Source organism: Protopterus annectens, chromosome 15.part0, assembly GCF_019279795.1.
Source record: "Protopterus annectens isolate FY-2018-M chromosome 15.part0, PAN1.0, whole genome shotgun sequence".
NCBI lineage: Eukaryota > Metazoa > Chordata > Ceratodontiformes > Protopteridae > Protopterus > Protopterus annectens.
In genome coordinates, this window is record NC_056749.1 from 6,222,543 (window position 1) to 6,245,807 (window position 23,265).

The following is a 23,265-nucleotide window of genomic DNA, read 5'->3' on the forward strand; positions in this document are numbered from 1 at the left end:
CTTGGAGACACTGTCAAAGAAGTCCAGCAGGTTGAGTAGGCATGTTCTGCCAGTGACAAAACCAAATTGGGTTTAGATCCAGTGTTTGAAGGCTTTCTATCTCCTTGTTAATCTTTTCAATGACATTTCTCTCCATTGTGTTGCATATGAGACTAGTTACACTTTTGGTTCTGAAGTTCCTGGGGTCTAGTGAAGGGCCACACTTGTTTACAGAGATGACCATTTCAGCTCTCCAGTAGAGTGGCACAAAGTCTGTCTGGAGGCTATAGTTAAACAGCAACTCCAGTGGTGACAAAAAGTCATGTTTCAGGCAATTTACAAGACATCTTAGGATATTATCAGGGCCCATCGAGTCAGTATTTGTGGCCTTAGAGAGCACATTGAGGACCTGCTTCCTACTAACAGTTTGAGAGGGGCTTTTTGATGGTATTTCCTAGTAGTTAGGCAGGGAGGAGTGAGGCTAAAACTGGATCTGAATCTGTAAGCCAGCAGATTTGTTAAATCTTCAGCTCTACATAGGTGCATCCATTTACAATCAGTGCTGCACACTGCTGTGTGCTGTCTTTGAGCTTTTGGACATAGCTAAAGAAAACGTATGGCTGTCCTTTACCTAGGAGATTATCTTTAGTTCAAATCTGGCTTTAGTAGACTTAATTTGTCCTCTTAGTTAATTTAGACTGATGAATGTGTTTATCATGCTGGGCAGAACACTTCCTAATCTTGGCTGGGACTTTTTTCCTTTTGTTGTACAACCTGTTTATGCTTGGATTCCACAAGGATGGGTTGCCTTTTTATTTTATTTTTTTTTAGTTAGTGCTGGGCTTATTTCTGGTAGGCACAGCTCTCACTACGCATTTATTGAAATGATTGTACAGGGATTTTGTGAACAATTCTGCATTGGTACCTGTGTTCTCAAGGTTTGGAGGGGAGCTTGAAACTGACAGGTTATCACTTAATAGAAAAAACTTGCTTTAGAATAGTTCCTGAATGATGCAGTATTAACCAAGGTCACAAAATTGATTTTTATTATGAAGAAGACGGCTTAGTGGCATGACTAAGAGAGAAGATAGTACACTTATGGGGGGGCGGATACAGTGTTCTCCCAAGTTTAAGAGTACCAGGTTGAGTATAGTGAAAGTATGGAATATCTGGCCCAAAGTATTTATGTTTATAGAGTGCAGAAATCACTAGGCCTGTAAGTTTAGGGATGTGTAAGTATCCCATGTTTATAGTGCAGTAGTTGAACTTCCCCATGAATACGGTACTGAGTTGAATGGCAGGGGCCTCCAATAAGTCCAAGTAAGAGTTATGAGTTTACTGGATCACAAGGGGTGACCTATAGCTTACAAGGATATGATACAGGACCTTGCCTACGGAAATCTGGAAATGAAGAAGCCCAGGTATGTCATCCAGTCTGACTAGTGTTGAGTTGGTTTTGTTGTCAGTATAGATCAAGACACCTCCTCCTTTGGTCTCTGCTTGTGTATTACATGGCATAAATGTGTGCAGCACTTTAATCCATGTCTCAGTAACTACACAAATGTCAACATTCTCCAGGATAAGAACAGCCTGGTGATACTGGAGTTTCTTATTTAGGCTCCTGGCATTAAGCAATAACACTTTTAAATTCCTTTGTGCTGGTTTTGCTATGTTAGAAAGTTTATCAATTTGGAATTCCCTAAAAAGGCGCTATGGTGAGGACATTTTAGCCAATATTCAAAACCCTAAAGATGGCACGTGCAGACCATCCTTGGCAAAGCAAAGTGCTCGGATGACCATAGCCGCCCATGCTGACAAATACTATACCCCCTTTGTATGACACCAGAAACTAAACCAATTAGTGCCAGTCATATTTTGTTCCTATAGTCCCATCATCCTTAAGGTAGAATGCTGTTAGTGCTAGGCACATACCAGTGTGGGACACGCAGTCCGAGTGCTCTAGAACGTCTCTCTTGATATAGTTCACAGAGACATGTCTAAGGTCATCTACACCCACATGGACTATGACTAAGTCATACTGGTAGCTGTGGTCTAATGATGCGAGTACGTGGGTGATTTGGCAGACCCTGTCCCCTAATAACAACTGACTGCAATTTTTCTCCTTATTCAGCCTGGTGAGCAGGACATCGGTATGTCTTACAATGGCATCTCCGATGACTTAAATATTGGGTAGTGTGTTTATTTGCTTTATGGGATTTGTAGTTGAAGATCTCAAGAGTGTAGGTATGTGTGTCATTTATTTATTTTTATTTATTTAACATTTGTTGACCGGGAAAGTCCGACTAGGTTCCACAGAGCCTGTTTTCAGCGGAGGCCCGGGGAGAAATTTTCCAGATACATGGGTATCATACAGGGTGTTGTTTTGGGAGGAGTGCTTTTGGAGTTGCTGAGGTTTCATAAGATCTTTTGAGTATTAGGAAGGCTGTTTTTAATTGCCTCAGCATATGTTGGCCTATGTGTTGGGCGAGTACTGTGTGTAGTGGGTACAATGCTTATGTTATCAACAACCTAATTGTTATTTTGACTGCTTTTGTGGCAGTCTTGCCTCCAGTGACATTGTGTTATTACAACTCTCCCATGCTGTATCCATTTCTCTAAAGAATAGCTGTTTGCCAGTGAACACGAGACAATTCCTACATTGCCTCAGGTTGCCCATGTCTACCAAGCTGGTGGTAGAGAAAATAGGAAAGTGCCCATCCACAGTGTCAGACTGTTTTGATGTGAACTATAGAAGGGGTGTACGGCTGGTGTTTACAGCAGACAGCTGCAGAGGGTACCAAAAACAGCTACTCTATGTATGACTGAATTTCAACAGTAGTGTTCCTTGCACAAAAAAAAGTTGTTTTTGCACAATTGACTACTGAGTAAATTTACAGGGGATGTTTTATATGGAAAATTTACTTTCTAAGTGCCTGTGTCTAAGTAAAACACTGCTAAATGTCGCTGTGTCACAACCAGTGGAATTTGTAGAATCAAAAATGACAAAAACAACTAAAACGCCTGCTGGCCAATGAAAAACTCTCAGTACAAGTCTCACTGCTTGTCTACAAACTCAGACAGAGGCTGCCTTTTTACTAAGACTAGAATTGCAGATGTTCTTCATTCCACATTGCTGCAGTCCTAACTATTGGGTAGTCCGCTGTCCAGTCGGCCCGAATACCAAAGTATATGGCTGACGTCGGTCACGGCGCATTAGACTGACGTCAGTACGTCAGGGTACTAATGCGCATGACCGACGTCATATCCTCAGTCTTTTTTGCCGCATGGTCCGATGCAGAAGCAATTTTGCGAGTGCAGGTTGGCGTTCTGAAAGTTTCTGAAGTCAGAGTTTCAGACCGAATCAAAGTTGGCTAAGTACCCGTTGGGGAATATTTTGGTTTTTCTTGCCTCAGTATTTAACCGGATGTCAGAAAAAGTGAATAACTGTATTTCTTGTGGGAAACAGATACCTCATAGGGATTACCATACTTTGTGTATACCTTGTTTAGGGCCTGAGCACGACGTAGTTGGATGCCGCTCTTGTGCTAGATTTAACAAACGCACTATTAAGAGAAGGTTAGACTGTGCCAGGTTAGTGTTTGGGAAGCGTTGTAATTATAAAATGCCGTCGGATGCTCCGATGCCCGCTTCAGCCAAAAAGCGCAAGGATAAAGCAGCAAAGCCTAGAGGGGAAGAACCGACAGTCCCGGACGTCGGTTCTTTAGAGGGCTCAGTGGAGCCGGAGGTTCTGCCAGGAGTTTCTTTGGAGTCTCAGGGAGAAACTGTATTGTTGCAGGATGTGTCCTCTCAGGAAGTAGGCCAGGCTGAAGGGGCTTCTCAGGTGGCTGTTCTTCCTTCTATTCCTAAGGTGGTTAGGGCCTCGCCTTCTGTTGCCAAGGCTTCTTTAAGAGGCAGGCCTACTTTAGCTTCTGTGGGGGTTTCTCCTAGTGTTTCAGGGTCTTTGCCTAAGAAGCATATGCAAAAATGGCAGAGGATTTGATTACTATGATTAGAGGTTCTATGCCCCCTCCTGATAAGAGGCCTAGGGTGGAACCTGAGTTTGAGAGTTTTGAGCAATGTTCGGAGGCTTCTGAGTCTTCTGCTGAGGACTTGCAGGAGTATCCTCCTTATTCTGATTCTGATGTGGATGATTCTACTCCTTCAGCTTCGCCTCCTGAGGATTTTTCTTTTCAGAGACCCTGCATTCCATGAGGGAGCATTTTAAATGGGAAGGTCAAGATTTCTCTGATTCCAGGAAGAGGCTTAGAGAATTCCTGTTTTACCCCAGCATAGGCCTTTAGCTATACCTCCTGTTCTGAATGTTGTAGAAGATGTTTTTGCAGAGGCTTCACTAAATCCTGATTCTTTGCCTCCTGCCCCAGTTAAACCGGATAGGTACTATAGGGTGCCTGAAGCCCATAAGTATCTTTTAAGAGTCCTAGGGCGGACCCAGAAACTGTCTCTCAGGGGCCTAAAGGTGTGAAGGCTTCTGTGGTTAAAAATCCTGTTCCTCCTGATAAAGAGGCAAGGGCTTTGGATAGATGGGGAAAGAAAGTGTACACTTCTTCCACTTTAGCCATGAGGGCGTTGAATTGTCAGTTTCATATGTTAAAATATCAGAATTATCTCCTTTCACAATTGAAGTCTAAGGTGGATGCTCTGGCTGAAGGTATTGAGTGTAAAGAGCTGCAGGATTTAGTTCATGTTTCTGAACAAGTGGGAAAGCATTCTTTGCAGTGTGGTTTTGATGCTGTGCAGGCCTCCTCGAGGGTGGCTGCCACTGGTTCTGTTCTTCGAGGCACGCCTGGTTGAGAGATCAGAACTTAGCTGAGCATGTTAAGACAAGGATTTTGGATGCTCCTTTACAGTCTGATGTGTTGTTTGGTTCGCCTGTGGAAGCAGTTTTAAAGAAAATGGAGGACAAGGCTAAGTCTATGCAAACTGTTAAGGATTTTTTGCAGGTGCAGCCTCCGAAGTTTAGTAGAAATTGGCCTACTAAGGGGTGGACTTATCCTGCTTATGATTCCCAGTCTAGGGGTAGGTCTAGACGTGGTAGGGGCAGAGCTCAAGGTTCTTTTAGGCCTAGGACAGGAGTTCACCTGCTCAGACTTCTGGTGAGGGCAGGGGTCAGTCCTTTCGTAAGCAGACCCAATGACCTGCCTTTTCAGCTGCCAGTACATTCTCGCCTGGCGGCACCTCTAGGAGGAAGACTGTTTCTTTTCAAAGAAAATTGGGATTTAATTACCCAAGACAAATGGGTTCTGGATATCATTCACCACGGTTACAGGTTTTATTTCCATACCTTGCCTCCTTTCAAAGGCATGCCAGACATTCCTCCTCTACAAAGAACAGAGGCTCGCAAACAAATTTCTCTGTTACTCCAAATAGGAGCCATTCAGTCAGTTCCTATGCCAGAAAGGGGCCTAGGATTTTATTCTCGCCTGTTCCTGGTACCAAAGAAGGGGAACACGTGGAGACCAATTTTGGATTTATCTATCCTCAACACTTATCTGGACATTCCAAAGTTCAAAATGTTGACGTTACAACAGCTTTTACCTCTGCTGGGCAAAGATCACTGGATGGTAACTTTAGATCTCAAGGAAGCTTACCTTCATGTGCCTATAAGACTAAGTTGCAGAAAGTATCTGCGTTTTCGAGCTGGAAATTCTCATTATCAGTTCTCTGCATTGCCCTTTGGCTTATCTACTGCGCCCAGAGTATTCACAAAGGTTCTGGCTCCAGTGATAGCTTACTTCAGGCTAAAAGGAATTCAAATCTATCCTTACTTGGACGACTGCCTGATTCTGGCTCAAGAAAAGGAAGACCTTCTACAGCATTTGGAATATGTCATAGCAGTGCTAAGATGCCTAGGGTATTCTGTGAACGAAATAAGTCCAGTCTAGTACCCTCTCAAGACGTGTGCTTTCTGGGTGTGAGACTGAATACAGCAGCCCAGATGGCCTGTTTAACCCCGGACAAACAAAAGAATCTTTCCAGTTACTTCCATCAATTATCTCTTCAGTCCGGGCTGACTGCAAGGACAGTCCTTCAAGCCTTAGGGTTCATGGCATCTTGTATTCTGGTGCTTCCCAATGCCAAACTGCATATGAGGAAGCTACAATGGTATCTCAAAAATCTATGGACACAGCACTGCCAGGATTTGGACACTGTCATTCAAATAATACCTTGCATTCAAAAGGAATTTTTGTGGTGGGCTCAGGAATGTCACCTAAACAAGGGACTCTCTGTGACCCGGCCAGAGGCAAGTCAGATTCTAACGACAGATGCCTCAGACATTGCTTGGGGAGCTCATCTAGATGGAAAGTGGATACAAGACAAGTGGCCTGCCAGACTACAGCATCTACATATCAACATGAAAGAGATGTTAGCAGTCCAGTTTGCATTAATGGCTTTCAAGGAGTTACTTCTTCCAGGGCAGGTGTTGATTCTAACAGACAACACAACTGTCATGTGGTACATCAACAAACAAGGGGAACACATTCTTACCCATTGTGCAGGCAAGCAATGATTTTATGGGAGACTGCGCTCAGCTTGCAACTAACTCTTCAGGCAAGGTTTCTGCCGGAGCACAGAACTCCTTAGCAGATGTGTTAAGCAGACAAATCATGGATCCCCACGAGTGGAAACTGGATCTTCATGTATTTCAAAAATTGACAGTGTCATGGGGAACTCCAGACATAGATCTGTTCGCTTCTCCACTAAACCACCAGCTGCCAAAGTTTTGCACGAAGGGATTTCATCACACAGCTTGGAAAGTGGATGCTCTTTCTTTCAGTTGGAAAAATCTTCATGTGTATGCTTTTCCACCTCTGCCTCTTCTCCCAAAGGTGCTTCTAAAGGTCAGACAAGACAAGCCAAGGGTGATTTTAATAGCTCCAGATTGGCCTCGGCAGCACTGGTACCCATTACTGAGGAGTCTGGTAAGGAAGCCTCCATGGCCTTTACCTTTGATTCCACACCTATTGTCTCAGAGGGTCGGTCATCTGCTCAATGTCAAGCTTCAAACTCTTCATCTAACAGCCTGGCATATTCTGTTTTGAAAGACAGCAGGTCTCAACTTCCTCAACAAGTTTTAAATGTGATTATGGAAGCAAGAAGACCTAGTACAAGGAAAGTGTACGCAGAAAAATGGAAGAGATTTTTATTTTGGACTGCAGCAAAGAATTTGGAGATTTCGGAGCCTAATTTGAGTGTGGCTCTTCAATATCTTACTGAGTTATTGGACAAAGGTTTGTCTTTCTCTTCCATTAAGATTCATGCTGCAGCAATTTCAGCTCACTATGATTGTGACCCACCATTGTTTTCACATCCTTTGTTCAAGCAATTTCTTAGGGGGGCAAAAAATATAAGACCCCCATAGAGCTCCTACTCCTGCTTGGGATCTCAATTTTGTGTTGGAGAAACTTACTCTACAACCTTTTGAGCCTGCAGCTACTGCTGACCTGAAATACTTGTCTTGGAAGACTGCTTTTTTGTTGGCCATTACTTCTGCAAGAAGGGTTTCTGAGTTACAGGCCCTTATGGCGGTTGAGCCTTTTTGATTTTTCATAAGGATAGGGTATCATTACGCACTAATCCTTCCTTTATGCCTAAGGTGGTTTCTAGTGTGGCTTTAAACCAAACTATTCATTTGCCTACTTTTATGCAGATCCCCAAAATAAAGGGGAAAAGATTTTGCACACTTTAGATGTACACAGGCAATTGCGTTATTATTTAAGCAGGACTAAGGATTTTAGACAGTCTCAGCAGTTGTTTGCTTCTTTTGCTTTGAGTTCAAGAGGGCAAGCCTGTGTCAAAACAAACTATTTCTAGGTGGATTGGGTTTTGCATTGCATTTTGTTATTCCCATCATGGCAAAGAGATTCCAGCGGGATTAGGCCTCATTCCACTAGGGCTACTGCCACTTCAACAGCATTTCTAAGGGGTGGCAACTAAGGATATTTTGGAGGCAGCTACTTGGAGTTCAGTGCATACTTTCTCTAAGCATTACCACCTTCCTCTCTACTCTAAGTCTAGGGCTGGTTTTGCCACTGCTATTTTGCAAGGCATGTTATCAGCTCCTGCTTCCTTATGATTTGCCAGCCTCCCTTACCTCTGCTTTGGGATTCTACCCAATAGTTAGGACTGCAGCAATGTGGAATGAAGAACATAGTACAGTTTTGTACCTACCATAAATGTAGATGTTCGAGGATCCACATTGCTGCAGTCCAATTTACCCTCCCTCCTTCCCCTCTGTGTTTAGGGGTGGTTGTGTAGGTGAGATTGTATTCTGGTACCTTTGTATATATTGTATATATTTTTGGTGCAGGTATGTTTGGTGTGTTTTGGTTTTGGCCTTGTCTTTTTAGGGTCTTCTGACATCTGGGGCAAGAAAAGACTGAGGATATGACGTCGGTCATGCGCATTAGTACCCTGACGTACTGACGTCAGTCTAATGCGCCGTGACCGACGTCAGCCATATACTTTGGTATTCGGGCCGACTGGACAGCGGACTACCCAATAGTTAGGACTGCAGCAATGTGGATCCTCGAACATCTACATTTATGGTAGGTACAAAACTGTACTTTTCATTCTTCGCAAATGTAAAAACACATATTGGTTAGTGAGATATGAAAAAGTGCCAGAAAAAAAGAAAAGCAAGCAACTAGTAACAACAAGTAATTACAAGGTGATTCTAAGGCAGACTACCCAGCAAAGAGGGGGACACACTTTAAAGTGATTTCAAAGCACACTAGCAGCAGCTAGACCAAGGAAAAACAAAAACCCTTTACAATGATGAACTGCAGAATATTGCAATAAATAATAAGAAAATTTAGCAACAGTCTTCAGAGCTAGCTTAGAAAAGTGCAATATTTCAATCTGACATACTTACCTTAGCTAGATGGCACTAGATGCTAGCCAAACAATCTGAGAAAGTACAGTTGTGTACCAATCATAAATGTAGATGTTCGAGTGTATTCACTGTTGCAGTCATTACTCTTGGGTTATCCTGCTGGCAGGCGACCCGCAGTCGGCCAGAATTACAAAGTCTAGGTCCGGCATCGGTTGCTGTCACCTCTTCCCTGACGTCAGTGCACCAGGGGTATAAAAGATGCAACCGACGCCATTTTCTTCAGTTTTTCTTGCCCCCAGATGTCAGGTGCCCCCAAATTAGTAGGCTGAAAAAAAAAATATGCCAATAAAAATGCATGCACAGAAATTACGTTTCCTTCATCTACAAGCAAATACACCCAATAGGTTGCCTAGGATAGAGTAGTGCAGATAGACCCAGCGAAGAAAAAGGGGGATGGTGGGTGGGTAACCTGGACTGCAACAGTGAATACACTCGAACATCTACATTTATGGTAGGTACACAACTGTACTATGTTTATCGTGTTTCACTGTTGCAGTCATTACTCTTGGGTTGAATCCCAAAGCGGAGGATGGGTGGCTGGGCTAAATAGGATTAGGAGAGGCTAAAATGCCCTGCAGGACTGCAGTGGCAAAGCCTGCTCTGGACTTAGAGTATAGAGGTAAGTGGTAGTGCTTTGTGAAGGTGTGCACTGAACTCCAGGTTGCAGCCTCCAAGATATCTTTGGTTGGTACTCCTCTGAGGAAGGCTGCTGAAGTGGCTGCTGCTCTGGTGGAATGAGGCCTGATGCCCTTAGGCACTGATCTGCCATGTTGAGAATAGCAGAAATGGATGCAATAGCCTATCCATTTAGAAATGGTCTGTTTTGAGATCGCCTTTCCTTGTGATGCCGTAGCATAAGACACTAAAAGTTGCTCAGTCTTTCTGAAGGCTTTAGTTCTGTCCAAGTAGAAGCATAGCTGTCTGTGTATGTCCAAAGAATGCAGAATTTTCTCACCCTTGTTCTGTGAATTTGGATAAAAGGTAGACAAGTGAATGGTTTGGTTGAGGGCCACACTGGACACCACCTTAGGCATGAATGGAGGCCTAAGGTTTTTAGCCCCTCTGAGGTACTGCCTTATTAAGGGATGAGAAAAAAAAAAGGTGGTTCCACATTGTAATGGGCTGAAATGGCAGAGGCATGAATCTTAATTGATGAGAAAGAAAGGCCTTTGTTCAGCATCTCAGTTAAGTATTGTAAAATCTGAGGGATATTTGGTATGGGTGTGTCAATGCCTTGTTCCTGGTTCCAAGCACAGAATCTTTTCCATTTGTCTGCATAAGATTTTCTGGTACTGGGCCTCCTGGCCTCCAAGATAACATCCAAGACAGCTTTTGAAAGAGGAGTGTTCTGAATGGCTGCAATATCTGCCATGCTGCCAGATTTAGGGTCCTGAGATGGCTGTACAGGAGCCGATTGTTTTGTTGGGTCAGCAGGTGAGAAGTTTGAAGCAATATCCATGCTGGACCTTGAGACAAGCTCTTTAGGATTGGGTACCAGTGCTGGCATGGCCAGTCTGGTGCAATCAGTATCATTTTTGGCTTCTCTTGTCTGACCTTTAGGAGTACCCTGGGAAGGAGAGGCAGTGGAGGAAAGGCATAAACTGTCAGATCTTTCCAGCTGAAGGATAGGGCTTCCACTTTCCATGCTTGCTTGTGAAAAATCCTTGTGCAAAATCTCTGCAATTGGTAGTTGTGTGGGGAGGCAAATAGATCTATGTCTGGGCATCCCCATTTCCTTATTATCATGCTGAAGACTTGTGGATCCAGTTTCCATTCGTGGGGATCCATGAGGTTTCTGCTTAGATCACCTGCCAGAGTATTTGTTTTTCCTGGCAGGAATTGTGCTTGCAGGTGAACTTGGAAAGCCAATGCTGTGTCCCATAACGTCATTGCTTGTCTGCAGAGGGGGTAGGAATGTGTACCTCCCTGTTTGTTTATGTACCACATGACCGTAGTATTTTCTGTCTTTATCAGTAACAGTCCTGGATGAAGCATGTCCTTGAAAGCTGTCAGGGTGTTTTGAATGGCTATCATCTCTTTTTGATTGATGTGAAGATGCATCTAGTTTGCAGGCCATGTGCCCTGAATATATTTTCCTGCCATATGGGCCCCCCAGGCATAATCTGACGCATCCGTTGTCAGTGTTTCCCTGGCTGTGGGTAGACCGAATGGTAGACCCTTGTTGTGGTGACAGGCTTCTGCCCATCATCGAAATTCATGTTGTAGGCAGGGAATGAGTACAATTACTGTCTCCAGGTTGTGGCAATTCTGAGTCCAAACACTTGTTAGATACCACTGTAGTTTCCTCATATGCAGTCTGGCATATGGAATTAGTAGAATGCAGGATGCCATGAAACCCAAGGCATGCAGGATATTCCTTGCAGATAAATGGGTTTTTGTTGCCAATGTTTTGAAGTAAGTAGTCAGATGTTTTTGTTTGTCTGGCGTGAGATACGCCATCTGGGCAGTTTAAGCTTGCACTCAGGAATATTATCTCTTGAGAGGGCACTAGTTTTGATTTCTTTTTGTTTACTGTGTACCCTAGGCCAATTAGTAATCTTTTTACAAACGCCAGATGCTGTAGAAGAATATCTTTGTTCTCTGCTTGAATTAGGCAGTCGTCCAAGTAGGGATACATTTGAATTCCTTTTTTGTCTGCAAACGCAATTACTGGTGCCAGGCATTTTGTAAAGACCCTGGGCACAGTAGATAAGCCAAAGGGCAGTGCAGAGAATTGGTAATGCATTGAGCTAGCTATGAATCTGAGGAATCTTCTGCAAGATTGTCTGATTGGGACATGCAGGTATGCCTCCTTTAGGTCCAAAGTTACAAGCCAAGCCTTCTTGCCCAGCATGGGCAGTAGCTGCTGTAGAGTCAACATCTTGAATTTTGGAACTTCCAGAAACGTATTCAGAATAGACAGGTCCAGTATTGGTCTCCAGGTTCCGTCCTTTGAATTTCTTGTGCTTCTGTACTAGGAAAAGTCTGGAGTAAAATCCTTGCCCCTACTCATGTTGTGGTACTTGCTGAATGGCCCTCATGTCCATGAGGGCTGTAATTTGTTTTTGTGCCTCTGCCCATTGATTGTGTGGCAGGTCTGGTATGCTTTTTGACCTTGGTATAGTGTGAAAGTGGAACCTGTAGCCTTGGGACACTATGTTCTGGACCCATTTGTCTTGAGTAACCATTTGCCAATTTGATGAAAAAAGTGCTAGTTTTCCCCCTAAGGGGGCTGCCAAAAGAAAAGTGCTTGGGTCTGGTAGAGGAAAGTCATTGGGACTGTTTCCTGTAAGGCTGTGATTTGTCTTCTCTGCTTTTGGAGGTAGGAGCACCCCATTGTTTCAGCCTGTATGTGCCTTGGGGTTGAGATCTACCTGTGGGATGCCTGTATCTGAGTCTTTGTGGCCTGTCTGACACTGGAAAGGACCAATTTTTTGAAGGCCAGTTCCTGCTAAACCTGGGTGGCTGTACCTGTAAGAAATCCTTGACTGTCTGCATGGATTTGGCTTTATCTTCCATTTTTTTCAACACCTTCTGCTTTAGTACCAACAAAGTATCATGCTGTAATGGTGCATCTAATAATTTTGCTTTAACATGATCAGGCAGATTCTGTTCCTTTAACCAAGCATGCCTTCTAATAACAGTACCTGTAACAGCGGCCCTGCAAGAGGCCTCCAGTGAATCATAACCACATTGCAATGTATGCCTCCCCACTTGTTCAGTTGCATGCAATAAATCCAACAATTCCTTGTTTTCTGTACTTCCCGTATTTGTTGACAATTTCTGTTTAAGCAGTGACATTAAATATTGCTGATATTTAAGCATATGAAACTGACAATTTAAAGCCCTTACAGCCAGGGTAGCAGAGGTATAGACTTTTTCCCCCATCTGTCTAGAGACCTAGAATCCCTATCAGAGGGCACAGGGTTTTTTGCAGTGGAGGCTTTGACCCCTTTGGGACCCTGAGATATCGTTTCTGGGTCAACAGCAGGGTTTTTGTATAGAAATTTATGGGAATCTGGAACCCTGTAGTATCTGTCTGGTTTGGCAGGTGCAGGGGGTAAAGAGTCAGGGGGACAGGCCGGACTCTGAAAATACATCATCTACAATGTCTAGAACAGGTGGGATAGCAAGAGATCTGTGCTGAGGAAGTAGCAGAAAGTCCCTGAGCCTTTTCTTAGATTCAGAATAATCCTGGCTTTCCCAGTGGAAATGCTCCCTCATGGTATGCAGGGTTTCCCCAAAAGAGTAATCCTCAGGAGGAGAGGCTGAAGGAATGGATTCTTCAGCATCAGAATCCTCATAAGGAGGCATGGAGTAATCCTGTTCAGAAGAAGAATCAGAGGAAATAGAAACCTAATCAGAAGAAAGGTATTCTGTCTCTAGCCTAGGCCTCTTATCAGGAGGGGGATGGGAACCCCTGATCAAAGTAATTAGGTCTTCGGCCATTTTGAGCATCTGTTTTTTAGGCATAGAAGTCTGAGCAGGAGAATGCTGTACTTGTTTCTTTGTCTTTAGAGCTGCTTAAGTCTTTGTCTTTGAAGCTGAAGATGGCTTAATATGCAGTTGTGTAGGTCTGAAGACACCCTCAGAAGCTGATGCCTGCTCAGCGGCTCTGGACCCATCTGAGGGAATGATTTCCGAGTGTCCAATACCTTGAGTAACCAGAGGCCCGGTCGGCTCCACATGGGAGTTGGAAATGGCCTGTTGCTCTGAGGTAGCGGGTGCTAGGGGCTGCGAAAGCACCTCACTGAGAACCGACAAATCGGCGACTGGCCTAGTAGAGGCTTCATCATCGGTTTTGGATCTCGGATGCCTATCCTTTTCCTTGTCCTTGCGTTTTTTGAAAACCCCGGTTGTCGGCTGGTCCGACGGCATTGTATAATTAAATCTTCGGCCAAAGTAATGAAATGCAAAATCAAACCGACGCTTAATAGTGCGCTGGTTGAATCTAGCACAAAACCGACAGCTAGCAATGTTGTGATCAGGGCCTAGGCAAAGAATACAGTAAGAGTGGAAATCCTTATGAGGTATTTGCTTCCCACAAGAAATACAATTGTTAACTTTTTCTGACATCGGACTGGAGCAAGAAAAAAGTTTCCCCAATGGGGTACTTAGCTTTAATGAAGACTTCGGTTCTGAAATTCAAATTCGAAATTCTCAGGAGTCGGCCGACCGGCACTTGCGAACTGCTTCTGCTTCGGGCAGTGCGCGGCAAGAAAGACTGAAGAAAATGGCGTCGGTTGCATCTTTTATACCTCTGGTGCACTGACGTCAGGGAAGAGGTGACAGCAACTGAAGCCAGACCTAGACTTGGGAATTCTGGCCGACTGCGGGTCGCCTGCCAGCAGGATAACCCAAGAATAATGACTGCAACAGTGAAACACGATGAACATCATAGAGGTGAGGATGCCAAGGTTAGGGTTTCCATGTCCTATCATCCTTTACCTATAGTACACTGCTGTACCTTCATCAGTTATGTACCTTAGCTTATCGACAATGCTGCTCACCTACCCGCCACACACCTACACACACACACGCGCGAGGACACCAAGCTCAGGGATTCCACATGCTATCATCCTGCATCATTTACATCTAGCACACTGCTGTCCATCAGTTATGTACCTTAGCTTATCGACACTGCTGCTCACCTTTCCTACACACACACACACACACACACACACACATGCGCGCGAGAAGACCAAGCTCAGGGTTTCCACATGCTATCATCCTGTCATCCTTTACCTCCAGCACACTGCTGTCCTTCATCAGTTATGCACCTTAGCTTATTGACACTGCTGCTCACCTTCCCTACACACACACACACACACACACACACACACACACACACACACAAGGACACCAAGCTCAGGGTTTCCACATGCTATCATCCTACATCCTTTACATCTAGCACACTGCTGTCCATCAGTTACATAGCTTAGCTTATTGACACTGGTGCTCACCTTCCCTACACACACACCTACACACATAGAGACACATGCGAGGATACCAAGCTCAGCGTATCCACATGCTATCATACTGCATCCCTTACCTCTAGCACACTGCTGTCCAACAGTTATGCACCCTAGCTTATCGACACTGCTGCTCACCTTCCCTACACACACACACGTGGACACCAAGCTCAGGGATTCCACATGCTATCATCCTGCATCCTTCTAGCACACTGCTGTTTCTTCATCAGTTATGCACCCTAGCTTATCGACACTGCTGCTCACCTTCCCTACACACACACACGTGGACACCAAGCTCAGGGTTTCCACATGCTATCATCCCGCATCCTTCTAGCACACTGCTGTTTCTTCATCAGTTATGTACCTTAGCTCACCGACACTGCTGCTCGCCTTCCCTACACACACACACACACACACACACACACACACACACACACACACACACACACACACACACACACACACACCTACCTACACACACATACAGACACCAAGCTCAGGGTTTCCACATGCTATCATCCTGTCATCATTTACATCTAGCACACTGCTGTCCCTTCATCAGTTATGTACCTTAGCTTATCGACAAGGCTGCTCATCTTCCCTAAACAAACACACACACACACACACACACACACACACACACGCGTGCGCGAGGACACCAAGCTCAGGTTTCCACATGCTATCATCCTGTCATCATTTACATCCAGCACACTGCTGTCCCTTCATCAGTTAGGTACATTAGCTTATCGACACTGCTGCTCACCTTCCACACACACACAGACACACACACACACACAGGTGAGGATCCCAAGCTCAGGGTTTCCACATGCTATCATCCTGCATCCTTTACCTCTAGCACACTGCTGTGCCTTCAGTTATGTAGCTTAGCTTATCGACACCGCTGCTCACCTTCCCTACACTCACCCACACACAGACACGCACAGACACGCACAGACACGCACAGACACGCACAGACACGCACAGACACGCACACACACACACACACAGACATAGACACACTTGGATTTTGCATACTGCTCTCAATTGAGCCTTTATGATTCCATACTGTATTTCCTCTAATTTTTTGTTGCCTTTTCCAGCCAGCCAAGGTCTGACCTAAAAGAAACGGAACAAATGAAGAAGCCTCCAGCAACAGCACTAAAACATTTTCTCACCCTTTTTGAATAAGTTCAAACTTAATGCCTTTGGTCTGAATAACTCTCTTGAATCCTCGATGGCCACGATTAATGGACAATTTGAACTTCTCATTGAATTCTGGAGAGAGAGAATAGAGAGGGGGAACGTAATTCAGAATACAAATCTTATCAGTAAATGACCACACATAATGAAGGATTCAAAAATACATATCAAATATTTTAACATACCAGTGCATTTTGTTGTATGCGTTGTTGGTTTTGTTTTTATTCATATTCAAGTATACACTGTACCACAACATACTCTGAGGTTATTTTTCCTGTTGTGTTTAATAACCACCATATCACAGTCATTCATGTTGGTATGGGCAGTTATAAAACTATCAAGTAAATGCCTTTCTAAAATCCTGCTATATGGGATGCTGAAACTCAAAGTCAAGACGTCACTTGTCTGCACACTGCTACAAGTGAGAACCTCCGTGTTTACGTTCATTTCACATCACAGGCATTGGAGGGGTAGAGCGCGAGGTATTCTGGTCTCAAGTCACCTTCCAGAAGGATGGTGAGAAATACTGGTCATAGCTTCAGCTGGTTTATGGAAATCTACCCTCTATGGGGAATCCATTTCTTTTGGACTATGGGAGAAGCTGATACAGGCACCACATCTGATACGGAACACGTATTATTAAGACTAGCGTCATAATCTGTTACAGGATGAGAACATACAGACTGACAGGAAGATTTAGCACTCCAACAGACAGATACAAAGTAGGACACTAATTTACAATTCTCAAAAGAAAATGAAATTCCACTTTCATGCGATGAAATCTAACAGTTATACTGATGATTTTACAGTGTAATTTCCTCTCTTTACCATAATTTAATTACACTTTTGAATTGCCCCTCTCTCTCTTTCTATGCAAAATTACACAGGTCCTGTGCACAGAACACTCGAAGAATGCTGACTTTATTAGTAGTAGTAAATATGATAAGCAGTACACAGTCTGTGTTGAATGCATGTTCTGGCCTATAATGCCAAATTCCATGAAAATCTCATGTTCTTCCTAATATTCACACAGCTCAGATTTAGGATTTACTGGTATTTCCCTGAAAAATTAGGGTCCCTGCCCATTATTAAAAGGTGACTCTGCAGTCAAGTGAACTCTACTGACTAATGCAACACCTGCGTTTTCAAATGTGGGAAAGACACAATGTAAATCAAGGCTATTATTGAGCCCAAAAGGCTCAGGACAGTTTGAGCATGGATCACCACTGCATCACTACCAAGAATATCAAAGTCATGGCTTTCTAAGCCCATACTGTGAGAAGGAACAATGGGCAATTGACAGAATCCCACTCCATTCTGCTGAAGGCAATCACCTGCAATGGAAATATTTTTATTTATTTTTGTATTTTACAATTGTTGACCGGGCTGGTCCAACTGGATATATGTCCATTTTCAGTGGAGGCCCGGGGAGAAAAGCTCCACACATCAGAATAGTATTAGACAATTACAGGTACATTAGCAAGTTTTGACAAATTATAACAGTACATTACATATTAGCTTATGAGTAAGGAAAAAAATACATTCCTAGTTACAAAAAATACATTCCTATTTACCTAAGTATGGATATACGTACAGAAAATATATAAAGGTAAGTGAACTAGAGCACTTTTAAACTAAAAGGTAACACACACATTATTGTTAGTAAAAGATTAATGAGATTGTGTGAGTGACAGGATTAGTGTCTGGAGACAAAGGAGGTAGTTAGTCTGGCTTTGCACAGGGGCTTAGCCAGTGTGATTTAAGGTATGGTTTGAGTTTGGTTTTAAATAGGGTAATTGAGGGTAGGGAGATTAGGTCATTAGGGAGGATGTTCCAGGTTTTACCCACTGCGTTAGAGAATAGAGTCTCTCTGGCCAGATTGTTGGTTTTACCTATCTTTACAAGTAATTTATTTGAAGAGCGCAGGGTCTTTAGGTTATTGTAGGGGGTGATTAGTTTAGTGAGTATTTGTAGGTTGATACAGAATCTTATGGGCAATAGTTGGTTCAATAGAATACGATTTAACAACTCTAACCATCCGAGTTGATTAAGATTGTTGCAATGATGGGTTCTACAGATAGACCCAGTAGCAAATCTGGCAATATTATTGTAGAAAATAGCCAGCTTGTTGAGATTGCTTTTACATAGTTTAGTATAGATAGGGGATGCATATAGCAGAGTTGAGATTAAGTGGGTGCGGGCAATAGTGATCCTGGCTAGTGGAGTCAAAAAGGGTTTGATCCTGTAGAGGGAACCTAGTTTCTTGTTTACTGTTTTTATAGTGTTGTTAATATGGGGCTCAAAGGTAAGGTTGTTATCGATTAGTACTCCAAGCAGTTTTGTGGTAGAACTGGGAGATATGATAGTACAATTGCAAGATGTGACAGTGAAGTTCAGTGGGGAGGCTCTGCGGGTGGGAGTGAACAGTAGCATTTTTGCTTTGTTTGGGTTCAGGATGAGACATCGGTGAAGAAGCCAATTCTCTACTCTGCTGAACATGTGTTGGGTTAGGGACTGAAGTTGTGGAATCATCCGCATATTGGATAAAGGTAGCTTGAGGTAATACAGAGTGTAGGTCGTTAGTAAAAATAGAAAAGAGGAGAGGACCCAATATGGAGCCTTGAGGGACACCAAGGGCAATTGGGAGGTGGGAAGACAAGTTATTCTCCCATAATACAGCCTGTTCCCTGTTATTTAAATAGGGTTGGAACCACTGTATAGCAAGTGGATCCAGTGAGAAGTTTCTAAGTATGTTTATGAGTAGCAGGTGATTGACCATGTCGAAAGCTTTTGACAGATCAATGAAGAGGGCTGAGGATAAAGTGCCATTATTACGATTTTTATTAACGCAGTCGGTGAAGGATAAGAGAGCAGAGGTGGTGCTATGAAATGGTCTGAAGCCATGTTGGCAGGTAGCTAGTAGGTTGTTTTCTATTAGGTGGTTTAATAGCTGCTTATGAATGCACTTCTCCATGATTTTTGCCTGTGGGGATAATACGGCTATAGGCCTATAGTTAGAAAAATCTTTGGAACAGTAAGCATTTCTCCCAGGTTATAGTCAGCGCCACGGATTGCAAAAATTGAAGTGCCCACTCCAGGAATACAAACATAAAGAATCTTAATACAGTCATCCAAAGATAGGAAAAAACAGAGATTCTACTCCGGGAAGGTTCCAGCTGCCATTACTAACACACATTAGAAAGCACTCTGGAAGCAATCAAAAGTTAAAATGGCAACACTGTGCACGGAAATAGGGACACATTCCTAGTGAACCATGGAATCTCTTATGCAATCCTCAGACACTGATTTGCCAGAAGAGGTTGAATACAACCAGCACCACCATCTGGGTCCCGTGGAGCAGCATAAGCATGAAGTAGCGGAGGTTCACCACACAAAAAATAATGTGCTGAATGTGCCCACTGACAATGCTGAAGTAAGTGCTGGCAGCAGAACTTCTGGCCTCATTATGAAAGAAAGACATGTATACAAAGACTGCATAGTGTCTTTGAGAAGTGAAGTATGTGAGTACTTCAGCAACTCTCTGGACATATAGTATCTTAGCAATGCCTTTCTTGGGTGGGGGGGGGGCAAGTGATCTAACATAGGATCAGCATGACTTCATTCAGGACCAACTAATATTTTAAGATGGTTCTCCAAGCAATGGCAAAGGCAGGCATTCAACATATGCAGAGCCCTGCACATTGGGCAAGAATGCAACCAACAAGTCAGCAGAAATGGCCTTTTAGGCAATCTACAATTATGAGAAATGCAAGATCAAGTGTGTGAGGATGTTTCTTCTTATGGGACTGGCTCAGACTGGAAGGAGGAAGTGGGTGAACATGAAGTGAATCACAAAAGGCCACGTCCTGCTTCCTTGGCAGCAATTTATCAGCCGGATACTGCTTAAGGTGGTCAACCCCCTCCCCCTTCCGAAAGGCAAGTCCAAGAAAATACTTCTTCCTTAAGGGATTAGAGACTCAACCATGCTATGCTGTGAAGCCACATACCTAAGGCCTAAGACCTGACTGCAACTCTAGTCATAGTGATCGGGTAGTGAAAATATTGTAGCAAGATATACGGAAACCTCTTCCTTCATTGCAGACCTGGGAAGGGAGGAAATCTTCTCCAGTGTCTGACACACTTTGGAGGACTGGAATCCAAACAGGTGAGAGACAAAGTCGAGTGCTTCAAGCCCCCAACATAGAAGAGCAGCAGACTCTTACCAATGTTACTCATGGTTTTATACAACTTATATAGCAACAAGGTGTCAAGCCTCTAGGCCCTTTGATGGACTGTAGAGGATAGCCTAAGGATACCTAAAACTCAGCTGAGAAGTTACACAGGGCAGTCTCACTCGAGCTGCAGGATCACAGTTTGGGTGCTTTTATGCAGTAATAAAGTAACAAATCATTGATAACTGGCTCTATAAAAGGGATAAACTTTTTCCACAGATATTCATTAAAATGTTTCTAGAGAAATGGAATGGGGAAAGATATATGGGGTGTACAATAAACCTTAAGCTTTCCCCAGATGAAGAGTCATCCATACTACAATGGTGGGAGAAGTCACCATCCTTAACCAACTAAAAGAAAATTACTTTATAGCCCTCAGACTTCTTGTACGACCCATGCTCATACTGTCTTGACATACACAGGGCATTCCAAGAAATGGCAGTAGGGGGGGCATGAGATGTCTGTACCAGGTCCACTGCTTCCACTGGGTCATGTTCCTTTAAAGGTGCAGTTCTAAAATGTCCTGGTTAGATCCTTTAAGACGCTTCATGAACTCAAGAAGCCAGCTAGCTTGGAAATGAGCCAGTTGCAAGCATGCTCCAGCCAATCATATGTGATTCCAGGAAGTGCATACAGCAAGGATGGACCACCCCACGGTGGCAATCGAGGGATACCTCCTTCTGCTCTCATTATTTGAAGACCTATTTGTGAAAATATGTGTAGACTGCCAGCCTAGCTAGATAGAATTTTGTAGATAATTCTATGTCTAATTAAAGCCATAGGCTTGTTCTCTTAAATGTGAGAAGACTGTAGTGGATGTTGAACTACAAAAATGTAACAACAGTGCACTCTGCTGTTAGAAAGCTGATAAGTCAAGCATTTAATGACTGATATCAGGGCTCAAGCTGTGATGTCTGAACCAGCAGACTCTTTCTACTGTTTTGAGACCAGAGATAATTTCTAGATTTTACATATATAATGTCTTTAATTGCTGTGGTTGCCTGATGAGGTCCAAGCTTACTAAGAAATGTAAATGTAGAGTTTCTGTTAGCCTGGGAAACTAAAGAATTGTTAAGAATGATGTAATCTAACATGAGACAGCAGGATGCATTATCAATTTAAAAGACTGTCTCAGAGAGAGAGAGAGAGCATTTTGAATTTTGTTTAAAGCTGATAACTCATCAGTACTCTGCTTTGCTCTATATGCAAGTTTATTTAGAACTGTGATTGCTCTTAGATACAGATAGAAAATAGTAAGTTTAGTCTAGTTGTTTTTCTGTACTGATGTCAGAACTATTCTACTGTATTATTTTAAGAATTTTCCTGTGATCTCTGAACTCTTGACTAGCACTGTGTAGTAAGAAGTATTGTCTTGTGTTATTTATTATTAAATATTTTTAAACTTTTCAACTGTGGCTGTTTTGTGTAGAGATAATTTAAGCTCTAGAGTACACTGCATGTATAAAGTGATACTGTCCAAACCACTCCAAAAGCTTTAGGTGTGGGTCACACTTACTATTTGGATAATAATATTGCACAGTAATAACCGGACACCGTTTAGTAAGGGCAATAGTAGCTGATATTAGTGGTTGGTGGCAGTGACATCTACCTTATAGCCTGGCAGAGAAGGGGACATAGCTGGAGAACCTGTGCCAGCCTTCCCTAGGAGTGTCTGTGTGTTTGTATATAACTCATATCTCAAAGTGTGTTTGTGTCAGCTACTTGGACAGGGACACAAAGCACTGGTTGGTTTTTAGCTTGACCACTAGGCTGAGACCTGTACCTGACAGCTGTGCCAGTGGGGAGTTTTACTGGGGATCTGGAGAGAAAAGGAGAAATCAGCCCCAGACTGACAGCGATTTCTGTGTGCTCTTAAGGGAGATTGTACTTTACTGTGTATTTGTTATCCTTCCCAATGTGGACCCCACTCACTGGTGTTAGTGGTGAGGATTGAGGCTCTTTGATTACTGGGCCAGTGCACGGGCGTCACATATTAATTGTTTGGGAGTGGTGGGATACCCACACCACATATTAATTGGTTGGCAATTGGCTTTTAGTGGTGTGGATAGTGAATTCCTGTAGCCTGTGTACAGTGATCACTGAAGGTGTTTTTGTTCTCTAAATCAGCCACGCAGTGAATATTCAGAGTTCAGATCACAATCTTTATATTTCTTTTATTAGCTTAGTTAGTCACGGAGAGGAGGCAAGCATGTCAGCAGAGGAGCATGGCAAGCTGTCAAGGAGCCAGTTGGCTGAAATTTGCCAGGCTAAGGATAGGTGCAACCTGACTAAGGCAGACATGATTGCAGCTTTGGTCACAGCTGCATCAGAAAACAGCAATTAGGAGGGCGATCAGACTGGCCATGGAGATGTACAACACTCAGAGACTGGACAGCTCGTCTTTTCTGCAGAGGACTTAAAAATCCACCTGGAGCTAAAGAGACTTGAATTGGAGGCCAGGTGTTTGGAAACAGAAGCAGCAGAGAGACTGAGGCGTCTACAGGCTGAGGAGAATGAGAAAAGTACAGTTGTGTACACTTACCATAAATGTAGATGTTCGAGAGTATTCACTGTTGCAGTCATCACATATGGGTTATCCCGCTCAGTTGGCCCGAATACCAGAGGCTTAGTATTTCTGCATCGGTTGCTGTCGCTCCAGCACTGACGCCAGGTAGTCAGTGGTACAAAAACAGGCAGCAGACACCATTACATCAGTTTTTCTTGCCCTGTCAGAAGCCCCCAATAGGGTGCTAGGTTATGGTGGAAGAACACCACCAGTAGAAAGTAAATACCAAAAATTCCTTGTAAGGAGAGAGAAAACAAGGGAGATGGAGGGAGGGAAACCAGAACTACAACGGTGAATACACTCAAACATGTACATTTATGGTAACTGTACTACGTTCTTTGTGTTTCACTGTTGCAGTCATCACATTTGGGTTGATTCCCAAAGCTGAAGAAAAGGGTGGAG

At 43.4% G+C, this 23,265-nt stretch overlaps 1 protein-coding gene across 1 annotated transcript in view; it reads right to left on the minus strand.

The window, feature by feature from the left end:
* CC2D1A (coiled-coil and C2 domain containing 1A) overlaps positions 1-23,265 on the minus strand; it is a 3,016,164-nt gene that overhangs the window by 777,426 nt on the left and 2,215,473 nt on the right. Inside the window, exon 22 of the mRNA XM_044057686.1 lies at positions 16,041-16,140. Within this exon, the coding sequence (XP_043913621.1) occupies positions 16,041-16,140 (100 nt within the window). The remainder of the gene's footprint in view (positions 1-16,040; positions 16,141-23,265) is intronic.